General features: G+C 34.5%; 1 protein-coding gene and 1 long non-coding RNA gene across 3 annotated transcripts; one reads left to right on the top strand and one right to left on the bottom strand.

Annotated features, from left to right (window-relative positions):
* Positions 1 to 282: 282 nt before the first annotated feature.
* LOC147299896 (Sec14p-like phosphatidylinositol transfer family protein) lies at positions 283 to 4,019 on the bottom strand. The gene is given in 12 exon segments (XM_086240798.1): positions 283 to 746; positions 748 to 1,034; positions 1,415 to 1,495; positions 1,698 to 1,799; positions 2,103 to 2,198; positions 2,267 to 2,326; positions 2,479 to 2,532; positions 2,735 to 2,812; positions 2,912 to 2,965; positions 3,062 to 3,145; positions 3,708 to 3,745; positions 3,831 to 4,019. Coding segments are annotated over 12 exon segments (1,017 nt in total). The 5' UTR covers positions 3,886 to 4,019; the 3' UTR covers positions 283 to 718.
* A 3,241-nt stretch (positions 4,020 to 7,260) lies between these two features.
* On the top strand, positions 7,261 to 11,393 carry LOC147299895 (uncharacterized). Of its 2 annotated transcripts, XR_015119855.1 has the most exons (9): positions 7,261 to 7,636; positions 7,912 to 8,033; positions 8,558 to 8,696; positions 9,180 to 9,275; positions 9,653 to 9,963; positions 10,430 to 10,498; positions 10,604 to 10,672; positions 10,804 to 10,941; positions 11,104 to 11,393. It is a non-coding gene; the product is annotated as an uncharacterized LOC147299895 (long non-coding RNA). The 2 variants fall into 2 exon arrangements; XR_015119856.1 differs by lacking the exon at positions 8,558 to 8,696.
* The last annotated feature ends 4,581 nt before the right edge of the window (positions 11,394 to 15,974 follow it).

Raw genomic sequence — 15,974 nt, 5'->3', positions numbered from 1 at the left:
CTCAACAAAACTTATTTGCTCAAAGTGTCAGTGGTTCAGAATTAGAAAACATGTAAAATGGCTTGTTTTCTCATCTCAAGAGCTACAATGAATACTTTCTGCTTTTATTTGTTCCTTGGAGCAAAATTTAATAAGTTAGCATGCAGCTTCTCATCAATTGATAGTTAGGCACATCACTACATGAGACAGATCTGATGAGACTCTAATCCGCAAGCAGAAATAGGGGGAGGAGGTTGACTTGCAAACCAGCCTAAACAGGGGGCAGAATTGCAAACCAGCCTAAACAATAAAAATCTCTCAGAACTTCATATTATAATCAGATCATCAACAGTGTTTCAAAGCTAAATTGTCAGCTAAGAAAAAGTATGAAATTGTTAGAGGTGAAAACAGGTTAATCTGTGCAATTACTCTATAATTTAGAACTGTGCAACTAAAAGTGACATTTTTCAGCTGCACTACAGTCTACAACGCATATCAGGCTGGGCACAGGTCTGAACTGATTATCCAGCTACATGTCAAATTACATACACTGTATTAGCTTTCCCTTCTGGAGTTCACGTAGACATAATGTGAGCAACAACCATTACAACCAATTATATTGTATGACTGCTACTGTAAGGCCAGCGAAACAAGATCCCTTGTCTAGCACAGCTTTAGACCAAGAATAGAGGAGTAAGATTCATCACTGCAAGTCTGCAAGGTACCAAGCTCCACTGTTTCAGTCACCATTGATTTTGAGGCTATCGAGAGTCAGGTAGCCCATTCCCATTACCAAACTTGTTGAATTCAGATTCTATTGTTTTAGCGATTTCTGTTCCTTCTGCAGCTGGCTCAGGTAGAGACACATGAAAAGAACCCTGCTTGATCAGTTCAAGGGGTTCATTCATCAAAGATTGCTGCTTGGTGTAGTTGTAGAGCTGTTGATGAAAGTGGTGGTCCAAGGAGAAGCAATTGTCAGCTCCATTCTGTGAATGTCGAGAGGATCCAGAACCTTCTCTTTTACAGAAATGTGGAAGAGATGCATAATCCATTATCTACACAAACATCAAACCCAACAAGATTAGTCCGTTTGAATACGAGAAACAAAATTGGGCTCTATAACCAATATGTCTATTGCATGTTTTTGCCTTCCATCCAGTTTAAACTAGAAATTGAATTTCAGAAGAGGAATAGGTGCTCAATCATGGACATCCCTTGGTGTCGAGCATAAGCAATAAGGTGTGAGAGTTGCTATAAAGAGAAATTTTGAAAACATAATGTTTCATGAGAGAGGAGAGAGAGGAAGTAGTTTATGCCCAAGAAAAAATTAAGGATATCAGAATCAACTATTAGAAAGACGTTTTAATTAATATGACAAGAATTCATAAACATTAAAATCCTCAATACTTTAAGCATTACAGGGAAAACATCTTACCTTCAACAGCTCATCCCTCCCACAGCCAGACAACACCTGTACTTTTTTTCTTGTCCTCTCCTGCAAAAGGGGCTTGACAACCTGCTAACAGAACAAGAATTACAACACTTCTATTCCAAAAAGACATCTAAATTGATATGTCAAATTTTTACGAAGAATATGAGCACTCTCTATGGCTTAAGATCAACAATGCTCACGCAAAAAACAAAGTGAGGATGAACTCAGTTAAACAGGAGGCAGAAGATTACATGATATCACAAAGATCAACAATGTGAAGACTAACCTTCCAACAAGCTGAGAATATGTATGGGGCATTTACGATGTAGTATGTATTTGTCTTCTCCGGGTAGTTCAAATCATCAATGGTTGATATAATTGTCAATAACTGCATGGACATAAAACATAAAAGGTAGTGGATGTTACAAGGGTTCACAAAGTTTACACAGTAGAATATTTAGATGTGTACAACTACAAAGTAGAATCTTCACCCTCGTTCATCCCTTGAGATATATAATCAACCTTATTTAAATTAGTTATCAAATTAAAAAATTAATTTATCGTTAAGGGGCATTGGAAAAACCAAATAAAATTGTGATATCTACTTATGATGAGAAAAGAACGAGATAGTTTAAACTGCAATGAAAATGAAAAATTAAATAAACTTCTTTCAGATCAAGTTATAGTGTACCTTTATTTGGCTGAGTGCTGAGAGCTTCAAACCAGTCATATCCAAAACTTTCACACAGGTGGTAATAGGCTTACCATACTTCTTTGATGCAGAAGGCTGCAACCAAATACACATATCAGAAAAATGACTCAAGAAACTTTGAGGTTCCAAGATCTAATACTCACCAAAATTACACGATCTCGATATTCATTAATTTGGATGTGTGACTGCACATAGTAGTGAACCTGCAATTAAAAAGAACACATATTTCTCAAAGACTTTCAATACTCAAGGACCCCCAACATCAAGATATAGTGGCATAAGTAGGTGATTGAAATTCGGGAATTTTTGTCAATTAGAAGACAAGATGGTCTTTAACTTTAATTATAATACTTACAGATGCTTTATCAAATGTACTTAGCCCAACACCAACAGAAAAGACAGGCAAGCCCTGAAGAGAAACAAGGAGAGTTAAATATGTTACAGCATACACAAATTTAAAAAAGAAAATCCATTGCTGTAAGAGTCCATGATCATGGTTCAACTGCTCATGAAGCAAAAAATTGCAGGATTGAAATTGCAAACACTGTTAAGGTCTAGACATGAAAATGTAAACACCATAAACAAGACAGGTTTAAGGAAAGAATGAGCACCTCTCTTGAGTAACCTGAAAGACCTATGAGCTGTGAATCTCGCACTCCTCTGTACAACTCAGTTGGAACTATGGGTTTCTGCACGGAGGAATAAGACTCAAAAATGTCAGCATTCATTCACCACCACATGAAACAACAACACAATGTTAGAAAAGTATGAGAATGGGATTAACTTACGGCCAATATATTGTCAATCTCATTTTGTACCCTCCAGTTTAAACAATCCACCAACTGTAACATCATACATTTCATCGAAAGAAAAAGTGAGCTCACAAATTGATAGGATTTCGCGATGTAAAACTGTGAAGTGAAAGAGCTGAATGTTACCATTTTATGGGCTTTGGCAACGTTCCACTCTCTTGCTTTGAGAAAACGCCCAAAAGTCTCAACTGGATATCCTTGATGAACATTCTATAAAGTTATAAACAACCAAGAAACAAATTTTATGAGTATCACATTCGACTCAAAATCTGGGCATCCAGAAAAGCTCAAGATTCAAATCAAGCATTTCTTTGGCAAAACGACCGACACTCATTTTTTAAGAAATCAATAAATTTTAAAGACAATGTTCATGATCTGGGACCAAATCAATGAATTAGATTAGTCAGTTTGGAGCTGTCTATTGAAATCCAAAATGTTGAATGTTGCTAAGGAAAAGAATTTAAACTGTGGTGGGTACTGCCGTACATGGTTAGAGGGAGACCAAATGGCAATTTGGCAATGACCCAGAAAAAGATTCAGCAATGAATGAGATTTCAGGATCAGGCAGTTGCTACTTCCAGTTCACATTATTGTATGGTGCGAATAGCAATTAGCACCCCAAATTTAACAAGCACAGCAACCCCACAACAAGTTCAAATAAGTGAAATTCAATTGAGTATTAAATTACAGAAAAAAGAAAAGAGAAAGTAGGTAGCAGAACAATCTTGAGTTGAGATGAGATGAGAAGAGATCGGAGAGAGGAAAAGCGAACCTGAAATGTTCTCTTGAGTGGCTCATCAACTGCCATTGCTAAAAATTCCACCAAAATAATAAAGAAAATGAGAAATAGTGAAAACCAAAAAGAAGAAAGGAAGAAAGAGAAAGAAATAGTGACCTTGATCCATCAAAGCTTGTAACTGCTTCATCGCTTCCTGAGAAACGATCCCCATTTCTCTTAATTCTCTGTTTCTCTATGTGTGTCGCGGTTTCTGTTTCTGAGCGAAAAATTTAAATTACTCAAAAATCAAAATGAGAATTGAGAGGTAAATATTGAAGGAAGGCAATTAGGCAATTAGGCAAAGGCTATATAAATAATTATTAAGCGGTAAAGCAGTACCCTTTTAGCTTCTCTTTTTTGACTCTTATTTTACTGGAAAGGTTTTTTTTTTTTTTTTTATTGATAGATTTATTAGGGAAAGACAAAAAACACACCAGAAACGGGGAGGGAGAGAAGGTTGAAGACTCAAGAGTCAAGACTCATCAACAAAGGCGGGCCTACGAGAGTCAGTCATGACTCCCATCCCAAGTCCCAACAAATTATTAGAAATTGAACAAAAATGAATCTATTTTCTTTTCTTTTTTATTTCTATTTTGCTTGGAGGAATTGGAATTGGTGCTTTTTTATTACTTTTCTTTCTTTTTCTTTAGCTTCCTCTAAGATTTCTTACTACTTAGTACTTAGTTACGAACTTGTCTACTTGTTTGTTTTTATTAGTAGCATTCGCCTATACCTTTCACCATTTCAGCAACAAAAGCAAAAGCAAAAAGAACCAAATAAAAGAAAGTAATTTGGTCCCACAAAGCTAGATCTGTTTAGTAGTAGTCGGATATACTTTTTATTCTATTCAAAATTTCAAATATCAAAACCGTGTCGATTGCACGGCTCGAAAAGAAAAGCAAAGGAAATACCCAATTTCTGCCAAACTAACAGCTCACATATTCCAACCTCTATCTCCCCAATGGTCCTCTTCCGTTCCTCGCAGGACTTCACAGTTCACACCACAAAACTCTGCCAGTATATTATTTATTATTTTAAATAAGGTCAAGAAAAGGTTGGCACCGTACGTAGCTGAACAAATAGAGGAGGAGATAATGAATTAATAATTTAATAATAGCCTGAATTTTAGTCCCTTTAGCGCCAGACAGATGTCACAGATCCATCGTCCATCATGTACGGTATGACCCTTTCTAAAAAATTAATTATTATTGTTGACCCTTAACCAAAGAATACAATTTCTGATTTCGAGAAAATTTTGATAAAAATTTCGACAGAAATTAGACGAAAACGACAGAAATTACTATCAAAATACGGAAATTTTGAATGAAACTTTATTATATGTTTATTTTAACATATTATCTACTACATTGATAAAAAATATTAAAGAAACCAAATTATATAGTAAGTTTTATGTGATATAAGATGAATATAATGCGCGCTGAAGGCAAATACTGTTAAATAAAATTAGTATAATGAATAAATGAAATTAATATATTCTTTATATTCAATAATCTATACACTAAACCGTATATACTTTATAATCTATACTTTATATTGTTTAAGATATAATATATGATATTAAGGTTTAGACCCATTAGGATATTTTTAATTATTTTTTATATAAAAATGTGTTAGAGTTTATTAGTTTATAGTTTAAAAACAACTAAACGAAACCCCAAAATAACCAAACGAAATCCCAAATCATTTTTTTTTCCAATTGCCCCAAACCCCAATAAAAAAAAAAAAATCTTTTTTTTTTTTTCTCTTTTTCCTTTTTTTTTCTTTTTTTTTTATTCTTTTCTTTTTTTCTCTTTCCTTCCTTTTCTTTCCCGTGGCTGACTCTTCTTTTCTTTCCTTCCTTTCATTTCTTCTTCTCCTTCTTCGCTGCTGCCTGTGACTTTTTTTTTTTTCTCTCTCTCTCTCTCTCTTATTCCTCTATATTTCTCTCTCTGCATCTCCATCACCACCCTCACCCTCACCCTCATCTTTTTCTCCCTCATCTCCCCCCTATCGCCGCTCCCTGCCGTCGAAACCCACCGAAAACCAATTGCTTCCAGCCCCTCATTTTTTCATCCCTCTATCTCTTTCTCCCTCATCTCCCCCATGCCGCCCTCTCTTTCTCCCTCGATCTCACCCACCGAAAATTTCGGTGAAATTTCGAAGATTTCGATAATTTCGACGAAATTATCACGAAAAATCGACGATTATACGTTTCGATTTCGACCCCTCAAATCGAAATTTTCGACGAAATTTCGCCGAAAATTTCGAAATTTAAACTCTTGCCCTTAACGTATAACTTAAAGAGATAAATAAACTTAGGTCTTTTAAAAAAATAATTTTTAAATAAAGATCGGGGTGTTTTAAAATTTATAAAAAAAAATTTTAATTCATAATAAAGTCATTTTAATTTATAAGAAAATTCTTTTAATTCATAATAAAATTCTTCCTAGATTTAAAGGGCATTTCCCCTCCTAGGGTGTAGAGTGAGTTTTGTAGATACTGCATGTTAGGTTTTAACTCCGCCCAAAATCTTTGAGTTAAAACCTAACATAAAGCCACCAAAAAAAAAGACTTAATTCAAAACTCTAAATTACTACCGGTCTTAGTCTAAAAAAAACTCATAAAATGGACTAAACTTTAAGTCTCCCTAACTTAAATCATATACAATTAATGCATAGCATCTATCTCGTTCATTAATCTTGATTGCTATTTTGTCATCTTCGTTTCGTTCATTTTGTGATTGTCATCTTTGTTTAATTTTGATTAACCAACAACTAAAATATCTTTAATTTTGAGGTATTTCAAAACTATCACAAAAAAATCAGTAGGAAATCGTATTTTTGGATTTGAAAACTAATTATATTTAGTATAATAATTACACAATTACATACAGTAAGTAGAATTTGACTAATATGAGAGATAAGTATGTGATTTTGAGCACTAGTAGGCAGGGAAGGAGAGGGGGGGTTGAGCAGAAACAAGGGGAGGACTAATTAACTAGCTACTTAAGGAAGGAGTAACTGATACTTATAGGATGCATTGCCATATGTGGTGATTAATCAATGTACGTACCATTTTTGTCTTGTGAACCTTCCTTGCTGTTTTCGTAGAAAAAGAAAATGAAAGTTGGTCAAATCATATTGTCGTCATCATCCTGCATTCATGTGATACTAATGGTCCTAAGGAATTGGGATCCAACTTCCAAGCAAGCAAGTCATACGGCCCATACATGCCACTACAACAAAAACCTTAATAGACATCACTTGTTTAATATCAGTTTTTGTAAAAACTGATATTAAAATATTTAAGATATCAAATAATTTTTTCGACGATATCTTAATCTATTAAGATATCACCTAATAATTTTTTATAATTTTTGTGATATCTTAATTTTTTTATTTTGATTAAAAACTGATATCTAAACCCTTAACTGATATATTTTGTTTTATCCCAAAAAAAAAGAGGCACAAAATTTTCCACCTAACTTAAATTTTACCAAGACTCAGACACCAACTTCCTCTCACACTTAGACACATTGACCCATTCACTTACGCCCAGACCCATTCACTTATGCCCACCCCGTAACTCCTCTCTCGTTCTCATCCTCACTCAGTCGACGTTGCCATTGCCGTTGACCTGGCGTCGGTGGTCATGTGCGTTTGTGGTGGTGTGGATCGGTGGTCGCATGCGTCTGTGGTGGTGTGCGTCGGTGGTCGCGTGCGTCTGTGCTTTCTCCTTCGCCCTAACCCTCTCTGCTGCTTTCTCCTTCTCTATAACCCTCTCTGCTGCTGTCTCTCTCAAGCCAACCCGATCTGCTCTCTCTCTCGCGCATCACTCTCTCTCTCTCTTCCTTCCTTCACTCTCTCTCACCCTTTTCTCTCTGTCAGCTGTCGTTGGATGCGAAATAGGGAAGCATACATAAGGTTTCTCTTTCTATCTCTGAAGGATCTTGAAAGTCTTTAATGTCTAAATAAATTTTTTAAATTTTGAAGTTGTTTTGTTTAATTTCAATATCCCACACTGATTAGGGTTTTAATTTTGGATTTTGATTTTTGTTTTCACACTGATTAGGGTTATAATTTTGGGTTTGATTTTTTTTGGATTTAGGATTTTTGTTTGGGCTTTTTCTTGTCGTTCAATAATAGGTGCAAATTGATTTATGATATGGAAGCTAGAAGATTTTTTTTGTTTGCTGCAGAAGGAAGCCAAGGGGACGGGTTTAGGGACCTTGTCCGACATACAATGTTTGAGAAGGGACAAAGTAAACGTATTTGGGGTGAGCTCTACAAAGTAATAGACTCTTCAGATGTTGTTGTCCTGGTCAGTGTTTCTCTTTTTTGTTGATTTAGAAAGTATAGTACTAATTTCAGACATGCATTATGTACCTTTTTTACAAAAATTTAATTTCAATTTAGCTGTCATCAAAGTTGTGTCTTTTTTATGGTCATCATTTGAGTTCATGTTATTCATTAACATGTACAAGAATATGCCTTGTTACGTTATTCATTAGTTGTGTCTATATTAGGAATATATTTATTTCTTTGTATTTATTCTTTTGTAAATATTTAGTTTCATATAGTTATCCTATATAGAGAAGGTTTTATTGTATTTGTAGACATGTATAAATACCTCCTTTATGGAGAAGATCGAATAAACATCTTTTTACCCTAAACCTAGACTTTTGACGTGGTATTAGAGCCTTGGTGTTAGACTTTGGGAATTTGAGGAATTTGATTGATTTAGGTTTAGGAATAACCCTAATTAAACACATTAATTTATCCTTGGTTTTAAAGAATATTTTTCCAGAAAAGATTATGTTGATCATTCGGAGATCTATAAAACAGGAGGGTTTAGGGCGATCGAGTATGGATCAGTGGGTGAAGATTAAGAAAGATAAGGTTGATGGTGATAAAGTGTCTATATATATGTAGCCTGGAGTGCAAGGTTCCTGCAATCCCTTGTTACGTTATCCATGCCATCAAGGTGAGAGATTTAATATCATGCACCTGTAAGTTTGAGTTTGATTGTGATGCTCTTTATCCTTTTGGTTCAAGTACTAAAATATTCGAAAGTGAGAGCTGCTCCTCCAAGTCCAATAGCCCCTGCTTGTTGCTTTCCTAAATATTGCATTTCTTTTCCTTGTATTCTTAACCAAGGCTTTATGTAGTATTCACATCATATTCTTCTGATCTTCAAGTATTATTATTCTACTTCTCTCTGATATGAAAATCCACATAATGTTTGCTCAATAATGATTTGGGTGCATTTAGGATGTTATGTAGTGTTTTATTTCTGGCATTTAATGCAAGTTCTTACTGGTTCCATTTACTAATTCTGCTGATAGTTGCATATGATTTTATTAAAGCTAACACTTCCTCAGTTCAAATTGATTGTATCATGTTAGTTTTCCTACTTCATTTCTAGAATTATAGACATTGATAACGTACCTTATTGCATTTGCAACAGGTGTTGAAGTTTCAGAGGAAGAAATAAAACAGACTGTTAATGAGGTTTTCGAAGAAAATAAGAATGCAATTTTGGGGCAGCGCTATCGAACGAATGGTTAGTCCCTTAAGGAATTACTAATTACATACATACTCACAACAGGAAAAAAATGTTACGGTCTTATAGAAAAACATGCAAACAGAACAAGTATATACTCTATCTATTGTGAACTTTATTGTTTTATACTATCATAGGCATTTTCACACTTAGGTTCGGAAGTTATTCAATGTTAAGGGGAAAAATGTATTATGTATATCCAGAATGCAACTTTCTGTATATGCCAATGCAACAAAGTCTCAAGTCTTCTCGAACTGCCTATGATCTTATGTACCAATCTATGTTTATGTTGTCTGATTCATGTCACTTCATTGTAATCAACACTTTCTTCTGACATTTTGTTAGCATATATTCTTCTTCTATTGTTTTGTCTCTAGTGGGTGATCTATTTGCACATGTTAGGAAGAGGCATCCATGGGCTGATCCAAAAATTGTTAAGGTGATCTTATTTTACTACCTTTGAACATGTTTCTTTTTCTTTTTTCTTTGGTCAAACCTTTGAACTCTTTCTTTTTTTTTTTCAAGTAATTGCTAAATAATTTGCTTACTGCATTTGTGTCTGCCATGCATTTTTATGTCACAACAATCCATTTATGCAAAATTTCATGAATTACTTGGTGAAAGGACTGCAGCAGATGATGAAAATGCTCCTAAAAAGAAAAAAGAGAAGTGTGCTGCTAAAGTAGAGGTTAGCATTTTTTGTAATGTATTATTGGTCCTGAAACCTACCACAGATGGCTGAAGATTTCTCTCTCTCTCTCTCTCTCTCTCTCTCTCTCTCTCTCTCTCTCTCTCTCTCTCTCTTTTTTCCCTTGTCCCCTCCCCCTCTCTATGCATGAAATCAGATTACTTTTAAATCTTTAGCATTCGCTGGAAATGTGATTGGTGTTGGGTCATGTACTTAAAATGTGATTGTAAACTGTTTCAAATTATTGCCTTGATGCACATTGTGCTTATACGACATCAACTCAACTAAAATAACTTTCAGCAAGTTACTGAAGTCTTTTTCCTCCCTCATTTTTCCATGCTAAATGTGACATATTTACAAGAGATAAGAGAGTTGTACGTTTGTTCATGCATAGAGCTCATATAAATGCATCTAGATTGCACATCTGATGGAAGGCTTTCTAACTATGAATTACTACTTAAAATAGGAAGAAAGAGCGTCAGCTATTTCACTAGCAAGCAAGATGGTTGAGTCATTGAAGTTTCTGCCTGCCCAGGTAGTTTTCCTTCAACTGTAAATGCTATAGTTACCCTGATGTAATTAATTGTCCTTATTACTTTGTTACTTACTAATGATATAATTTTTCCTTTTAAATTTCTAGGCTCGTATCTACGAAGGAAATGAACCAATTTAGTTCTATTCAATCTTCCAAAGCATAATTGTTCTGAAGGTTTGTGGATTCTAAGATAGCATAAAAAAATTGGGAAAAAAAAATTAAGAAACAAACTTTCTTTATTTAACATTTATACATAATTGCATGTTTTCAAATGACCAAAAATTAGACTATGTGAAATCTATCAGGGTGGTCTAAGTGATGGATACAAAAATTATGTTGCGGAGAAAGAAGTTCCAGATGAGACATATCAAGAAGATGGTGTTGCATTATTTCGTGTCCAAGGAACGGGGCCTGATAATATGCAAGCAATACAAGTCGAAGCAGTAAGTTACCCTTTTTTTTTTGCAATGTTATACTTGTAGACTATTGTGTTGTTTTGTGTCTGCGCGTACACACATATACTTGTCCTGTATATGGCAATATTATACTTGTTAACATTCACCCCTTTCTGATTTCACTGTTTTTTCCTTAATCCTTTCCACCAGGTTACATCATCTTTGAATTCCTCCTACTCTTACATATTACATAGTGTTTCAACTGTCTTTACATGGTCTGGAAGTTTTACAACCCCAGATGACCAGGAACTTGTTTAGAAGCAGCTGGATCTGATAAAGGTCTGACATGTTCTATGTTTTCTTTTAGTTATAAAAAGTTGTATAGAAGATAGAGCCTTCTATGTGAGTTCTTTATTTGTACATATGAGTTCTTTTTCGGAAGGTCTTGAAAGACTTGTATTGGATGTTGGAATTAATGGTAATGGAATGGATTGAGATTGCACTAATTTCAGGCTTGAATGTCAATTTATATCTTTTATATCAGGATTGTAGTACAAATTGGATAATAACAGTGATATTATAGTATAAATTTCATACCAGTTTATGTTAAAACACATAAATATAAAATAGCATGCACATCAGTTTACCAAAAACAACCAATATCAAAGTAACATTACAATATCAATAAATATAAAAAACCTGATGTCCAACAATGTCTTTTATATCAGTTATAGATCAAATACAGATGTTTTAAATACATTCAAATATCTATTTATAGAAAAAATCTGATATGTAACATAGCATGTAGATCAGTTCTGGGAGCATAAAATGATATCTAAGGTAATTTACATATCAAAAATCACATAAAATACGATGTAGAAAGCATAAAAAAAATACATTTAATGAGTTTACCATATCGATAAATATAAGAGAACTGATGTCTAAATCAGAATTTAGATCATTTTCATAGTAATTAACGATGTGTTTTATATCTTTAATATCAGTTTCAGAATCTTAATTCACCAGAAAATTAGAGAACTGATATCTAAAGGACCCATTGGACATCAGAATTTAAACAAAAAAGATGTCTAACCTCATTATAGATATCAGTGTAAAACTGATATCTTAAGTAGGTACATTAGACATCGCCTGCCTAGACATCGCCGGAAAACATGAAAAGACATCAGTTATTCACTGATATATAAGGGGGGTTTTTGGCGTGGTGTGCGCATTGCGCACTAGCTAGATGCTCTCTCTCTCTCTCTCTCTCTCTCTCTCTCTCTTTAAAATAACTAGATGCTCTACTAAAGTGTTTAATAATTTAGTAGTAGTAGAGACACTACTATAAATTCCAATCAATGTGGTAGGTTTCATTTATTTATTTTTGGGTCCATTTTGGACTTTATTTATTTACACACTAACATAATTAATGGTCAAAAATTTAGAATAATAGTTGGTGTATGTGGATCCCAAAAATGACCACATCAAAATGTGGGATTGAAAATTTGGGCTTGGAGCTGGGCCGGGTTTAAACCTGACAAAAATACACACGACACATTACGAGTTTATCGGGGCAGGTTGATATCGAGGCAGGTTGATATCAGTGTCACCCGTTAGTGACTCGTTAAAATAATGGGTCGGGTCAATTCGCCGGTACTCGTTATGACCAATTAAGGAATAAATATTTTTTTTTATGAGATTCATCATTTAATTTGTACATTTCTTATGTAAAATATTTCAAATATATTTATGTAATAAAATATATTTATTTATATGATAAAATGTATTTATTTATGTAATAAAGTATATTTAATTCAAGTTCTTTTTGTTGGAAAATGTATATTTTTTTCTTAATAGGTAAAAACGTATCGAGTCGTATATACCCGTTAATTTTCAGGTCAGGTTCGGGTTGAAGTTTTTGCCACTCGTTGATTAACGGGTCGAGTTCACCCATTATCGCTAACGGGTCATGTCGGGTTTGACCTGAACCCGCTTCACCCGACCCGTTTGCCAGGTCTAGCCAGGTTGCTTGAGATATGCCTATTAGCATTGAAAGAAAGAACTGATGTTGGGCTTTGAGCAGTGTGTGAGTCATTGACAGAGTCAATGGCTTACATATTAACCCTGCCATCATGCCAATCCTTTGAAGTAGGAGCATGATCACCCATGATCACCACTTTGGCACTTTTCACCTCAGGACTTGAATAGAAGAATACGCATGGGAGGAGGGAAGGTGGGTGATTGGATTCTTGGGGCTCAACGAATCTAAGAGCCTATAAAGTATAAAGGTGCAGCTATTCGGACCCAATTTTTTTATCAATAGCTCCAACACACTTATTACGCCCAACTAAAAATTAGAAATTACAAAAATTTATCGGTATACTTAACAAGTTTTTCCAAATTACCCTTATTAAAACCCAACACCATATCCAACCTATTCTACTTTCTATACCCAACATAAACATCTAACTGATCCATCTCCACCACCATCACCACCAAAACGATAGATCCAATTGCACCACCAGCAAACACTACCAACGACCACCACCAAATCAATACCACACGGTCCACACCCATTTATTGTGATTTGTAAATGTAAGAATTTGTGTAATATAACAGTAAATTTCTCCAAAGAGATAAACAAAAAGTTATTTCACGTTTGTTTTCCAGCACTTTTTGACGATCTAGTTTTTGACATATGATATTTATGCTTTTCCACCTGAGAACTCCATGGAACCCATTGATACAAGCAACTCCTGCAATAACGAAAGAGCGGATTATGCAATAGATATTTTATAGTAAAGAAAGACAATGCTTATGATTTTGTAATAGAAAAAACGAATCGATCCAATCAATCATAGGATATATATATACATACAAGAATGAATAGAGTTGTAAACAGACTAAAGTGAAATGAATCTAGCTAGCATTGAAATTATTAATACATTAAATTCCAATTCCAGAAAAAGAGATCGAAGAAGAAAGAGAGGAAATACCCGATTCCAGAGAGAACCGAGAGTGGTAGGCTGGGATTGGGCGAAGAGAATGTCCTTGGGTGAAAGCTTCCTAGAAACTGGGGGAGGCGCCGCATCCTCCGTGACTTGGCTCACCCAATACGTGTACGACATTCCCTGCTGCTCCTATTCTTTCTCATTATTCGACGACCACGACAAGGGATTGTTTCCCACATGTAGAGACAAAACAATATTCAAATCCATTTAATTTCAAGGGATTGTTTCGAATTCACATGGTGTCCCTTAATAATTGCCTAGTTTTGAAAAAAAAAAAAAAAATCAGTTGAGAGAGAGAGATTTATTAACTTTCAAATCTTAGCAGTTGGGTATAGTTTAATTAATTGTTTTTAAATTTTTTAAATTAAATTTTGTCCTTAACAGTCAATTTACATTATGATAAAATTGAAAATTAACCTTTCATTAAATTGTTGGGGCTACTAGTAAAAAAATTGAGTCCGAATAGTGGCACCCAAAGTATAAATACCACGCACCAATTCATTTCAAGGTACGCAATTTAATTTAATTTTACTAAGGCATATACACCAAAACACTTGCTCATTTAGGCATCATAGTGTCTTTTCAAGAACACACCCCCCTATTTTGCAAGGAGGATTCCATTCTTGCATTTTGAAGGAAAATTATTTTGTTCCAAGTCATGCCATCTAATTTTATTGTTAGCTAAATTATTTCTCTTGAAGAATTTTAGCATAAACAATTAACACCATATGTGGAAATTCTAAACAAAAAGTCGTACACCATGACTTGAGCAGAAGTAAACCCCATTAACCCTCAAAGCCATGCAGAACTGATGAACTTCCTGTGAGGAATCGCAAATGATGTCGAGGCATGTTACATTGTTTTTAATTTTGAATGAAAATATTTTTAGTTTATGTTTATTAGTTTGAATAAGTTAGACTCCTAGTCAAATAGGACTTGGGTTAGTGGGAAGATAAGATTAGTGGAGTAAACTTCTCCTACCTTACTGCAAGTTGGCGTTCAGGGCTAGAGGGTTGTCTGCATGTTTCCACTTTTTCTCTACTTACTTGCACTCTCTACTTACTTGCAAGTTATGAAATACATTATTTATGGTATTAACTACTAAGACAAGAAGGAGGTGTCATCACATGGAAGGAATTTTGTGATGGATTGCATTCTCGTTTTGGTCCTACTCAGTTTCAAGATTTCTCGGAGAGCTTATTAAATTGCAACACACTATGACCGTTTGGGAACACTAAGCTCAGTTCGAGAAAATCTTGTCCAAAGTCGATTATCTTTTCCAAGATAGGCAAGTCAGCTGTTTCATTAGTGCCCAAAGAAGACATATGAGCCAATGTGTTGGCAGGTTGTCCTACCACTCTCTTGATGGCTCTTGGGCTAGCCTGTCTATATAAGGCTCGTAACTTGTCTCAATCACAAGAAAACATTGTTCAAAGAATTTATATGGGATTGATCATAATATTAACATATTATAGAAAACGTAGCGGAAAGTAACAATTAAAATTTTTCTTATCAAACTCATAACTTATACGATCATATGCAAATATGGAATTCAATACATGAACTAGGATAAAGAAATACCTGCTTTTGTTCATCAATAGAGCTATGCTTGTCCATGGTGGCTTCCTTCTACCTTTGGATTCCCCTTTAGCACCACAAGTGTCGTGCCTCTAAGAATAGTCTACAAAAATGTAATCCAAGCAAGGTAGATGAGAGTGATGATCAAGAGTGCTAGCTCACAATAAAAAATCTTCTCTCTATGTATGATCGGTTGCCTATGTGAGGCTTTCCTTTCTATTTTTCCACAAACTCTCAAGAAGTGAAAGAACGTACTTGAAAGTCAGAACCTTGAGTGGCCGGACTCTCACATACATTTATTGACGATAAATAACTCTTATTTATAGTGTAAATAGGAAAACAAATTTCCTAAAAATCCTACAGGTGGCCGGCCATGTAGGGTGGGATTGGGTTATTGGGATATTTCATTTTATTTCTCAATTATTCTAAATAAAATGTCAAGTCAAACTTGGTTTATCAAACTTTGGTTATTAGTTTTATCAAAAACTAATT

This window comes from Dryas octopetala, chromosome 1, assembly GCF_963921425.1.
Source record: "Dryas octopetala chromosome 1, drDryOcto1.1, whole genome shotgun sequence".
Taxonomy (NCBI): Eukaryota; Viridiplantae; Streptophyta; class Magnoliopsida; order Rosales; family Rosaceae; genus Dryas; species Dryas octopetala.
Note: the sequence above shows the minus strand (reverse complement) of the source record. Positions and strands in the feature narration are given on the sequence as shown.